Below are 13,555 nucleotides of genomic sequence, written 5' to 3'. Positions count from 1 at the left end.
ATCTCTGTTTTCATAATGTGCCCCTGCCGCCCATTCTAATGCTGATTAATGAGCCCTGCAAGCTCCGTAGAAAGGAGGTGGAGTGGAAATATCCGCAGCTCTAATATATCCCTACCAGGCACTTTAAAAGGCCATGCAATATGGCTGTAATATTGGACTGCTGGTTAATGAAATCCAAGCTTCTCCTCTAATAGGGGTCCGCTTTATTTCATTCATTGGTGACGTCCAAGCTTCAAACAAGTGCAGTGTCTGCCAGGACTTACAATATTGAGATTGATTTTGCAAGCAACAATTATAAAAAAATATTACTTGTAAAGGTCATGGAAATGTTATCAAAAAATGCGAGTATTCATGAGATGTAATAAGACTGAAAATGGTGTTGCAAAAATATAGTTTATGAAAACCAGTCAGAGATGTCCAATACTGGTAGAAAAAATAAGCCTACCAATTAAAAATGCATAATATACAGTATATTTTTTCAAATGCTTTTACTGCATAGCCTGTGGTTTCCGCTGGGCTTGTCTGACACCATGTATACCTGTGACCTCACAGGAAATCTATTTCCATTACTGCTGTAATTTCTATACACACATATTTCCATATGCCATTTATTGAAAGGGGTTGGTCAGTTTCTTACAGTTATGTGCATTCATTTTAGCAACATAGCTCACTTCTATAATAATGTTCTCTCAGACTACAATTTGCATAAATGTTGTGGCTACTTTGTTTCGGCCTTAGGCTACTTTCACATCTGCCTTTTCCTTTCCGGTTTTGAGATCCGTCAGAGGATCTCAAAACTGGAGTAAAACGCTTCCCTTTTATCCGCATTCATTGTTAATGGGGACAAGACTGAACACACCGGAGCGGAGTGTACCAGAATGCATTGCGTTCCCATGCCGGACACAAAACCACTGCAAGCAGCGTTTTTGTGTGCATCATGGGATACTGATCAAGACGGATCTGGCACTGCACTGCACTGAGAACATGCCCTGTGGTACCATTTAAATTGGGTGGTCACAGGGTGGGTGATAAAGGTCTGACCGCTGGCACCAATCATGAGAATGAAGGTCCTCGAGTCCCCTTTGTGAATGTAATGTGGTGTGCATGAGTGACCACTGCTCCATTCACTTTGCCAGGTCTCTACACTGCGTGCAGAATTATTAGGCAAATGAGTATTTTGACCACATCATCCTCTTTATGCATGTTGTCTTACTCCAAGCTGTATAGGCTCGAAAGCCTACTACCAATTAAGCATATTAGGTGATGTGCATCTCTGTAATGAGAAGGGGTGGGGTCTAATGACATCAACACCCTATATTAGGTGTGCATAATTATTAGGCAACTTCCTTTCCTTTGGCAAAATGGGTCAAAAGAAGGACTTGACAGGCTCAGAAAAGTCAAAAATAGTGAGATATCTTGCAGAGGGATGCAGCACTCTTAAAATTGCAAAGCTTCTGAAGCGTGATCATCGAACAATCAAGCGTTTCATTCAAAATAGTCAACAGGGTCGCAAGAAGCGTGTGGAAAAACCAAGGCGCAAAATAACTGCCCATGAACTGAGAAAAGTCAAGCGTGCAGCTGCCAAGATGCCACTTGCCACCAGTTTGGCCATATTTCAGAGCTGCAACATCACTGGAGTGCCCAAAAGCACAAGGTGTGCAATACTCAGAGACATGGCCAAGGTAAGAAAGGCTGAAAGATGACCACCACTGAACAAGACACACAAGCTGAAACGTCAAGACTGGGCCAAGAAATATCTCAAGACTGATTTTTCTAAGGTTTTATGGACTGATGAAATGAGAGTGAGTCTTGATGAGCCAGATGGATGGGCCCGTGGCTGGATTGGTAAAGGGCAGAGAGCTCCAGTCCGACTTAGACGCCAGCAAGGTGGAGGTGGAGTACTGGTTTGGGCTGGTATCATCAAAGATGAGCTTGTGGGGCCTTTTCGGGTTGAGGATGGAGTCAAGCTCAACTCCCAGTCCTACTGCCAGTTTCTGGAAGACACCTTCTTCAAGCAGTGGTACAGGAAGAAGTCTGCATCCTTCAAGAAAAACATGATTTTCATGCAGGACAATGCTCCATCACACGCGTCCAAGTACTCCACAGCGTGGCTGGCAAGAAAGGGTATAAAAGAAGAAAATCTAATGACATGGCCTCCTTGTTCACCTGATCTGAACCCCATTGAGAACCTGTGGTCCATCATCAAATGTGAGATTTACAAAGAGGGAAAACAGTACACCTCTCTGAACAGTGTCTGGGAGGCTGTGGTTGCTGCTGCACGCAATGTTGATGGTGAACAGATCAAAACACTGACAGAATCCATGGATGGCAGGCTTTTGAGTGTCCTTGCAAAGAAAGGTGGCTATATTGGTCACTGATTTGTTTTTGCTTTGTTTTTGAATGTCAGAAATGTATATTTGTGAATGTTGAGATGTTATATTGGTTTCACTGGTAAAAATAAATAATTGAAATGGGTATATATTTGTTTTTTGTTAAGTTGCCTAATAATTATGCACAGTAATAGACACCTGCACACACAGATATCCCCCTAAAATAGCTAAAACTAAAAACAAACTAAAAACTACTTCCAAAAATATTCAGCTTTGATATTAATGAGTTTTTTGGGTTCATTGAGAACATGGTTGTTGTTCAATAATAAAATTAATCCTCAAAAATACAACTTGCCTAATAATTCTGCACTCCCTGTATAGATAGCCGGGAGCTGTACCCATAGACAGCGAATGGAGTGGGGATTGAAGTAAAATCTCATTCAACTCATCAACTCAGTTTATGCAATAAATATTTTCTTCATTATCTCACATTTCTTTCTACAAAAGATTAATACACTGTATGCATGGGGTGCATGTGGTTTTTTTCCAATCACTTTACAGTCAGTACCCTAATCCATGTTTTCGCCCATCTTTCCCTCATATTCATATCAGACATAAATCTTAATAAAGCACATGCTCCAGGCCTCCAAAAGCAAAATGACACTAAAGGGAGCCTCGTTTATTTAGCTAAGAGCGGTTATTCACTGCAAATAATGAGTCCATATAAAACTCATAGAGCTGCTTGGTGTCCAGGGTATTTTAGGTCATAATGAGAAGTCAATGCTTAGCGATTTTAGTATTGTTATTTACGGTCTTAAACTTTTTATTTCTGAGGCTTAGAAACCATGCCATAAAATACTGTATTATGGGGATATCTCCCTCCCTTAGAAGTCATGTTTTTTAGAGGAAAAAAAAACACTGCATCCATTGGAGCATCCTCTGAGTTTTTCAGTTGGATTTAGAAGTATAGAATCCATATAAAATTGGAGCTGTACAGAGGTGTACAGTATGGCCCCATGGAGTGATATGCTTACTGTATTAGGGCCACATGCAAATTAGACATTGTAGGAAAACGCAACACAGTTGTGTACAGTTGATCAATATTGCAATTAATTGAACATTTTATCTTGATTGTGATTAATGAATTAATGATCTGTTTTTTTTTACCCTTATAGTTCACTGTCAACAGTTGGAACGGTGGGAGGAGGTAGCTGCAGTTCGGGCAGTGGGGGGAGGTGGCTGCATTTGGAGCAGTGGGGGGAGGCACCTGCGGTTAGGGCAGTGGGGGGAGGTGGCTGCATTTGGAGCAGTGGGGGGAGGCACCTGCGGTTAGGGCAGTGGGGGGAGGTGGCTGCATTTGGGGCAGTGGGAGGAGGCACCTGCGGTTAGGGCTGTGAGGGGAGGTGGCTGCAGTTGGGGCAGTGGGAGGAGGTGTCTGTAGTTAGGGCAGTGGGAGGACGCACCTGCCAATAGGGCAGTGGCGGGAGGTGGCTGCATTTGGGGTAGTGGGAGGAGGCAGCTGCGGTTAGGGCAGCGAGGGGAGGGGGCTGCAGTTGGGGCAGTGGGAGGAAGTGGCTGTAGTTGGGGCAGTGGGAGGAGGCACCTGCGGTTAGGGCAGTGAGGGGAGATGGCTGCATTTGGGGCAGAGTGGAGAGGTGGCTGCAGTTGGGGCAGTATGGAGAGGTGACTGCAGTTGGGGCAGTGGGTGGAAGTGGCTCCAGTTGGAGGAGCGGGGGGAGATGGCTGCATTTGAGGCATTGGGCGGAGGTGGCTGTAGTCTGGGCATTGGGCGGAGGTGGCTGTTGTTTGGAATTGGGCGGAGGTGGCTGTAGTCTGGGCATTGGGCAGAGGTGGCTGTAGTCTGGGCATTGAGCGGAGGTGGCTGTAGTCTGGGCATTGGGCGGAGGTGGCTGTAGTCTGGGCATTGGGCGGAGGTGGCTGTAGTCTGGGCATTGGGCGGAGGTGGCTGTAGTCTGGGCATTGGGCGGAGGTGGCGGTAGTCTGGGCATTGGGCTGAGGTGGCTGTAGTTTGGAATTGGGCGGAGGTGGCTGTAGTCTGGGCATTGGGCGGAGGTGGCTGTAGTCTGGGCATTGGGCGGAGGTGGCTGTAGTCTGGGCATTGGGCGGAGGTGGCTGTAGTCTGGGCATTGGGCGGAGGTGGCTGTAGTCTGGGCATTGGGCGGAGGTGGCTGTAGTCTGGGCATTGGGCGGAGGTGGCTGTAGTCTGGGCATTTGGCGGAAGTGGCTGTAGTCTGGGCATTTGGCGGAGGTGGCTGTAGTCTGGGCATTTGGCGGAGGTGGCTGTAGTCTGGGCATTGGGCGGAGGTGGCTGTAGTCTGAGCATTGGGCGGAGGTGGCTGTAGTCGGGGCAGTGGGGGGAGGTGCCCGCAGTTGAATTGAGTGGAGGAGCCTGGCACAAACATCTAAAGAGCAGAGGAGGGGGGGACTCACAGTAGAGCACTGAATTGCTGAACTGTTGTCCAGTTTATATTAGTAAACTGCATACATAGCTATTTGCAGCACATTAGGTGACACAAGTATATATGGCCAACCCCTTTAAAGGAGTTGCCTACTTTTATATTGTTGATGGTCTATTATCATGATATGCCATCAATATCTCATCAATAGGGGTGCCGGGATTCAAGGACCGCACTTCTCGAGATTGGTGGAGCTCTTAGTGGTCAGAGTGGCCAAACCATTTAATGATATTTATGACATGTCCACCAGATGCATTATAACAAATCAATACAGTTGCTTGTGTAAGCCTGCTGCTAGATATACTACGTCTACTGCTTTACAATGATGTGCATACATTTTACCAACATAAGTCTCTTATATAATAATGTTCTCTCACAATACTGTTTGGATAAATATTTACTACTACTTTATTTTAACTTTAAAATGAATTGTGTGGATACTGACATTTACATTTCTTTCAGTTAGTTCATGATTTACACTCAAAGGGATTGTCCATGCTACAGTTATTGATGACCTGTCTTTGGGAACAGATTGGAGGTGGTCTGACACCCAGCACCCCCACTGATCAGCTGTTTTGGGAAATCGTGGCATCAAAAACAATACAGTGTGCACAGCGAAAGCAGAAGACTCTGTAAGCTGCGCAGTTTCAGATGCCGGCATACTGCAGCTCAGCTCCCGTTCACATGACCCTATCCTGAGGATAGGTCATCAATATCTAAATATTGGAAAACCGCTTTAAAGGGTTTCTGTCACCAGAATTAACCCTCTTAAACTGTCCTTGATTGACCGGCCAGCGTTCGTCTGCTCCTTCTGGCCCTGTGTGCTGGGTAAATGGCACGGCGCAGGCACGAGATTTACCCAGCACACAGGGCTGGCCGCAGAAGACGAACGCTGGCCCTGTCAATCAAGGACGGCAGGGCGTGGAATGAGGTGGGAGAACGGAGCCTCTAGGAGCAGGAGCAAGCCCCCCCCTCCTAGAGGCTAATTTACATATTATAAAAGTAAGAATTGTGCAGTAAGGGGCATCAATAAACATAACAATAGCAGAGTTAGACATAGCACATCGCTATTGTCAGCCAGTTTAAGAGGGTTAATTCTGGTGACAGAAACCCTTTAAAGGAGTTGTCCCATTAAGAAAGCTTATTCCCCTATCTCCAGCTGTCAAAACCCCATACATCATGATCCCTGTTTGATTGGAGCAGCAGCCATGCATGTGTGTCTGACACTCCATTCAACTCTATAGGACTGCTGCTTATAGCTGAGTATAAGTGCCTGGCCTTCTCCAGCAGCCCCATAGAGCTAAATGAATCATCAGTATGCATATGTGACCGCTGCTCAATTCAAATGTGGGAACATGGGCCCCCGTACCCGTGATCAGAGGGGACCTCAGCGATCAGACCCTCATTATTCACTTCTCCCCTATTCCATGGATAGGGTATAAGTTGTCTTAGGACAAACCCTTTGAAGTAAATAACCTAAGTATCAATAAATGCATGCCATATGGAAATATCTGTGCCTGTAAGGAAATGACAACAATAATGGAAATATATTTCCGATGAGGTCACAGACCTACTTTGTTAGACAAAACCAATGGAGACTACATGCTATACAGTAAAATAAAAAAAAAAATATATTTTTTATTTTATTAGTGTGCTTCTTAGTATATTTTTTGCAACCAATATTGGACATTTCGGACTGGCTTTTACTTCAGTGGGACTAGGCCTGCATTAACCAGCTCTTTCCACTGCACAATGGTCGTAGCTGTGTAATTCCCATGCTGACTTCCAGGGTGGAGCTACTCTAAAACAGGTGATCGTCGGTGGTACTGGGTTTCAGACTCTGGCCTGTCCTCAAGATAAGTCATTGGTAGTAAATGAGTGGACAAGGTGTGATTAAAACTCTAATTACATTTTGAAAGTAATAAACTAAAGCTAAGCTGCCTATCATTTGGACTGCTCTCCCTTTGTAACTTGAAAATGGCTTCAAATGTTGCCAATAAAGTTAAGTGAAGTAATTGTTTTCTTCCCTGAAAGCCATCGTCATCATGTTTTACACGATCAGGATGTTGATCGCCGAACCTGCGTTCCGATGAATCATCTCTGGCCTGACCAAGCTCCATACACAGTGTGCAACAGCTCTCTTTCTGAGTATGGTGTTTTGGGTAAGTCCAACCAGAAATTTATCTTAATCAAAATGTATTCTGATGTATACATTTGTTCAGAAATGTTTTGTATTCTAAAAACAACGCTCAAGACATTTTGACAGACCTCCGGCACTCAAGCTGTTGGGATACTACAACTCCCAGCATGCATACTTGCTCTGCTCTTCTAAGAACTCTCATAGAAATGACTAGAGCATGCTGGGAACTGTAGTTTCACAGCAGCTGGAGTGCCGAAGGTTGCTCATCCCTTATCTAGGCCGTTCTGACCTAGCTGTTAGTCGGTGTTGGGTGCAGGGGTTACATGAGGGCACACACACACAGTGAACAGGCTCCAGACAGACCACCAGTAGAGAGGATGCTTTGATCTCCCGATAATCACAAGCAAGCCCCACAGTTCTGTTGTCCACCATCCAGACACGGGTGGCACCTTCGTTACACACACTTGCCTCAGCCCAGACAATTTCCAGGCATTTAGCAGAAGGAAATTTAGAGTCATGGTCCCCATTATGTATCTTGCCATTGACAGCCAACCACCTACACCTTTGCTTACAGTGGTGTCCTGAACGAGAAACCTGAACTGTTATGTACTGGAATTGTACGGTCTTTAGCGGCAAATCCAGGTTCTGTTTGGGATTCCACGAATGTCGGGTGGAGGCCTTGTGGCGAGTGCGTCAATCCTGCCTTTGCTTTGGATAGAGCAACAAGTTACCCCCAACTACTGTTGTGATGATCTGGGGAGCTATCGCATATGACAGACAGTCTCCCCGAGTAGTGGTACGAGGGACACTAACATTTCAGCAGTATATATGCAGGACATCCTGTGGCCACATGGTTTGCCTCTCATGGCAGGGGTTCCAACTGGCATTTTTCAGCAGGATAATGCTTACCCACCCAGTAAGAATTTCCCAGGAGTGTCTGTGCCAAATTGTAACACTTCCCTGGCCTGCGTGATGGACAGATTTATCAGGCAGACACTGACCTCTCCTCCTCCCTAGTGCTGGACAGCCATCCTCTTCCCTGCATCCCTGACCTGGTGCAGACACTGACCTCTCCTCCTCCCTAGTGCTGGACATCCAGCCTCTTCCCTGCAGCCCTGATCTGGTGGACACACTGACCTCTCCTCCTCCCCCCAGTGCTGGACATCCATCCTCACCCCTGCAGCCCTGACCTGATACAGACACTAACCTCTCCTCCTCCCAGTGCTGGACAGCCATCCTCTCCCCTGCAGCCCTGACCTAGTGCAGACATACGGCATACATATTAGGACATCGTCAGACATCATCCACAACGCCATCCTCCGTCAGGCAAAACTCCCTCCTACCTCAGACTTTAGACAAAACTCCGTCCTCCCTCATCCAAAACTCCGTCCTCCCTCATCCAAAACTCCGTCCTCCCTCATCCAAAACTCCGTCCTCCCTCATCCAAAACTCCGTCCTCCCTCATCCAAAACTCCGTCCTCCCTCAGACATCAGCCAAAACTCCGTTCTCCCTCAGACATCAGCCAAAACTCAGTCCTCCCTCAGACATCAGCCAAAACTCCGTCCTCCCTCAGACATCAGCCAAAACTCCGTCCTCCCTCAGACATCAGCCAAAACTCCGTCCTCCCTCAGACATCAGCCAAAACTCCGTCCTCCCTCAGACATCAGCCAAAACTCCGTCCTCCCTCAGACATCAGCCAAAACTCCGTCCTCCCTCAGACATCAGCCAAAACTCCGTCCTCCCTCAGACATCAGCCAAAACTCCGTCCTCCCTCAGACACCAGCCAAAACTCCGTCCTCCCTCAGACATCAGCCAAAACTCCGTCCTCCCTCAGACATCAGCCAAAACTCCGTCCTCCCTCAGACATCAGCCAAAACTCCGTCCTCCCTCAGACATCAGCCAAAACTCCGTCCTCCCTCAGACATCAGCCAAAACTCCGTCCTCCCTCAGACATCAGCCAAAACTCCGTCCTCCCTCAGACATCAGCCAAAACTCCGTCCTCCCTCAGACATCAGCCAAAACTCCGTCCTCCCTCATCCAAAAGTCCCTCCTCCCTAACTCAAAATACGCCCTACTACACACACTCTTCACCTGACTGAGCTGCTAGCTGCTGGAGAGGCAAAGGACCTGTGATGACGTCATGCCCATGTGACGAGTCACGTGTGTGGGAGGGGTCAGATGTGCACAGCAGCTAGTAGAGTGTACAGAACTGTAGCCATCAAATAGAGCTGTGTACTAGAGATGTGTGTGTAACCTGCATGTATCAGTGCTGTGTACTGTGTAGCAGAGCTGTATGTGTAACCCTCATGTAGCAGAGCTGTGTACTGTGTAGCAGAGCTGTATGTGTAACCTGCATGTAGCAGAGCTGTGTACTGTGTAGCAGGCTGTATGTGTAACCTGCATGTAGCAGTACTGTGTAGCAGAGCTGTATGTGTAACCTGCAGGTAGCAGTGCTGTGTACTGTGTAACAGAGCTATATGTGTAACATGCATGTAGCAGAGCTGTGTACTGTGTAGCAGAGCTGTATGTGTAACCTGCATGTAGCAGAGATGTGTACTGTGTTACAGAGATGTGTGTGTAACCTGCATGTAGCAGAGCTGTGTACTGTGTATATAGAGCAGTGTGTGTAACCGCATGTAGCAGAGCTGTGTACTGTTACAGAGATGTGTGTAACCTGGGAACTATAAAAAAGTGTAAAAAAAAAAAAAAACATAAAAATTCAGATCACCCCCCTTTTCCCAAAATGAAAATAAAAGAACTAAAAAAATACACATCATGGTTGTCGCAATGTGTAAAAACACCCATTGTATAAAAATATATTCCCCATACGGCAAACCGCAAAACAGATACGACCAGAGGCACACAGCGGCCATGTGCAAGAGGCCTTACAAAGATGGGATTTATGGTGCACATCCTCTTAGTGACAGGAGATTTCCAGAATCTGATTTATTTTTTTGTCGCCATATTTCGACCCCTATAACTTTTTTGTAATTATGTGTATGGAGCTGGGTGGGGCAATCTGAGCTTTTCACTGATACCATTCTGGGGTATTTAAGACTTATTGATCACTTTTTATTTAAATTTTTGTAGCAAATGAAGCTACCAAAAACTGTGAATCGGGCATTTGGACTCTTTTTTTTTTTTTTTTTCTGTTTTGGTGTTTGCCGTATGGGGAATATATTTTTATACAATGGGTGTTTTTACACATTGCGACACCCATGATGTGTATTTTTTTAGTTCTTTTATTTTCATTTTGGGAAAAGGGGGGTGATCTGAATTTTTATGGTATTTTTTTTTACACTTTTTTTTATAGTTCCCAGGTTACACACACATCTCTGTAACACAGTACACAGCACTGCTACCTGTAGGTTGCACATACATCTCTGTAACACAGTACACAGCTCTGCTACATGCAGGTTACACATACAGCTCTCCTACACAGTACACAGCTCTGCTACATGCAGGTTACACATACAGCTCTGCTACACAGTACACAGCACTGCTACAGCTACATGCAGGTTACTCATACAGCTCTGCTACACAGTACACAGCCCTGCTACATGCAGGTTACACACAGAGCTCTGCTACACAGTACACAGCACTGCTACATGCAGGTTACACATACAGCCCTGCTACACAGTACACAGCTCTGCTACATGCAGGTTACACATACAGCTATGCTACATGCAGGTTACACATACAGCTATGCTACACAGTACACGGCTCTGCTACATGCAGATTACACATACAGCTCTGCTACACAGTACACAGCACTGCTACACAGTACACAGCACTGCTACCTGCAGGTTACACATACATCTCTGTAACACAGTACACAGTTCTGCTACATGCAGGTTACACATACAGCTCTCCTACACAGTACACAGCTCTGCTACATGCAGGTTACACATACAGCTCTGCTACACAGTACACAGCTCTGCTACATGCAGGTTACACATACAGCTCTGCTACACAGTACACAGCTCTGCTACATGCAGGTTACACATACAGCTCTGCTACACAGTACACAGCTCTGCTACATGCAGGTTACACATACAGCTCTGCTACACAGTACACAGCACTATTACATGCAGGTTACACACACATCTCTAGTACACAGCTCTATTCGATGGCTATAGTTCTGTACACTCTACCAGCTGCTGTGCACATCTGACCCCTCCCACACACGTGACTCGTCACATGGTCATGATGTCATCACAGGTCCTTTGCCTCTCCAGCAGCTAGCAGCTCCCTCAGGTGAAGAGTGTGTGTAGTAGGGCGTGTTTTTTCTGCTGCATTTTATAAAACACTTTTTGATGCAGTTTTGGCATGGATTTTCATTCCTTCCCATTTTCAATGGGAATTCTGGAGATGCACCCCGTGTTATGAATGGCCAGGGCACTTCTATTTTTCCATGGTGCAGTTTATAAAACCACAAGCTGAAAAAAAGGGTCTGTCCCATCCGGGCCCCTGAACTAAAGGGAGAGCACAAAGTGCATGCATGGTCATCCTCCATTATACTATGAGTGTTCTGATAATAGCTGATCACTGGCTCTGCTATATTTTGAAATTCCATAGCAGTGAATGGAGATAATGCTGTGCATGCACACTATTATGGGGAACGTGTGGATGACAAACTGTTATGAGGGAACTGTGGAGGACACACTGTTATTGTTATCTGTGGATGACACACTGTCATGTGACTTTTTTATAGAGCAGATCGTTATGGACGTGGCAATACCTAATATGACTACTTTTTCTTATTTATTTAAGTTTTACACAATAATAGCATTTTTTGAAACCGAAATAATGATATTTTAGTGTATCCATAGTCTGAGAGCCATAGCTTTTTTACTTTTTGACCAATTGTCTTAGGTAAGGGATGAGGTGAAGGTTTGATTGGTACTATTTTGGGGGGTATATGCCTTTTTGATTGCTTGGTGTTGCAATTTTTGTGATGTAAGGTGACAAAAATTGCTTCTTTTTTTTCTTTACGGTGTTCACCTGAGAGGTTAGGTCATGTGATATTTTTATAGAGCTGGTTGTTACAGACGTGGCGATACCTAATATGTATAAATTTTTTTAATTTATTTCACTTTAGCACAATAATAGCAGTTTTGAAACCAAAAAATGATGTTTTAGTGTCTCCATGTTCTGAGAGCTATAGTTTTTTTTATTTTTTGGGCGATTATCTTAGGTAGAGGCTCATTTTTTGCGGGATGAGGTGACTGTTATATTGATACCATTTTGTGGGACATACGCCTTTTTGATCGCTTGGTGTTGCACTTTTTGTGATGTAAGGTGACAAAAATGGCTTTTTTTTACAGTTTTTCTTATTTTTCTCATGGTGTTTATCGGACAGGGTGGATCATGTGATATATTTATAGAGCCGGTCATTACGGACGCGGCGATACCTAACATGTGTGGGGGTTTTATTCTTCTGTTTTTTATTATAAAATAAGGGGAAAGGGGCGGTTTTTCATTTTTTCTTTTTTTTACTTTATTAATTTTATTAAAAACACTTTTTTTAAACTTTTTTTTCTTCACTTTATTTCTGATGTTCACTTACACATCTGTATTGTAATACATTGCCTGTTCGTGTACTACAGTGAGTAGTATACGAACAGGTTGCCTAGGAGACCCAGCCTGAGGCTGGATCTCCTCGGCATCCGTAGAAGGCAGGTCCCGATGCTGTGCAAGGCATTGGGCAGTCTCTACACGGCATCGGGCTGCCTTCTGATACATTGAGACACTCGATGGGCTCACTCACCCGACACAAACCCCTTCTATGCCACGGTCAGCGCGGACCGCGGCATAGAAGGGGTTAATCCGCCGGCGGATACTGGCAGGCCCCTTCAGTGATCGCGCGGGCACTGCTTCAGTGCCCGCGCGATCACCATGACGTACTATTACGTCAAATTGCGGGAACGCAGTGGTTTCCATGATGTTGTAGGGGTTAAGGATGATGCACAGTCTTGGTCTTTTTCTCTGCCGACCGGATCTCCGTCTCTCCAGTTGGTAGATACATTTTTTAGAGCCTTGGGTCTTATTTATGATGACCCGGATCGGATGTCTCAGGCTGAGACCAAGTTATGTGGTTTACGTCAGGGAGAGCGCTCCGCAGAAATCTATTGCTCTGAATTTAGGAGATGGGCTACGTATACGGAGTGGAATGATGCTGCTCTCCGTAGCCAGTTCTGTCAGGGTCTATCTGAGAGGCTGCAGGACGCGTTGGCCTTTCATGAAAAACCTGAGTCATTGGAAACAGCTATGTCCCTTGCTGTACGTCTGGATAGACACCTGAGGGGGAGATCTAAGGGTTCTCACCCTCAGAACATACTATCAAATAAGGTGGCGGCTTCCTTTGACACTTATGGTAAAGAGACACTTGTGGTTACGCCTTGTGAGGAGCCTATGCAGTTGGGGGGAGCTACTCCTGGGACTGCTGGTAAGAGCTCTGGTCATATGAAGGGAGTATGTTTTTGTGTAGTGAAAAAAAAGGGACATTTCGTGAATATTTGTCCCTACATTCACCGTCAAGGTGTAAACAAAAACAAAACGCTTAATCCCCAAATTACTATTGGTGGTGTGAGTGGGGAGCAAGAAA

General features: G+C 45.5%; 1 protein-coding gene across 4 annotated transcripts in view; it reads left to right on the top strand.

The window, feature by feature from the left end:
* The window catches only part of OGDHL (oxoglutarate dehydrogenase L), a 218,539-nt gene that overhangs the window by 179,155 nt on the left and 25,829 nt on the right, over positions 1–13,555 (top strand). For all 4 annotated transcript variants that reach the window (XM_040436481.1, XM_040436478.1, XM_040436482.1 and 1 more), the window contains exon 16: positions 6,842–6,969. In XM_040436481.1, coding sequence (XP_040292415.1) covers positions 6,842–6,969 — 128 coding nt within the window. The remainder of the gene's footprint in view (positions 1–6,841; positions 6,970–13,555) is intronic.

Source organism: Bufo bufo, chromosome 6, assembly GCF_905171765.1.
Source record: "Bufo bufo chromosome 6, aBufBuf1.1, whole genome shotgun sequence".
Lineage (NCBI taxonomy): Eukaryota > Metazoa > Chordata > Amphibia > Anura > Bufonidae > Bufo > Bufo bufo.
The sequence above is the reverse complement of the archived record's forward strand: the minus strand, read 5'-3'. Positions and strand labels throughout refer to the sequence as shown.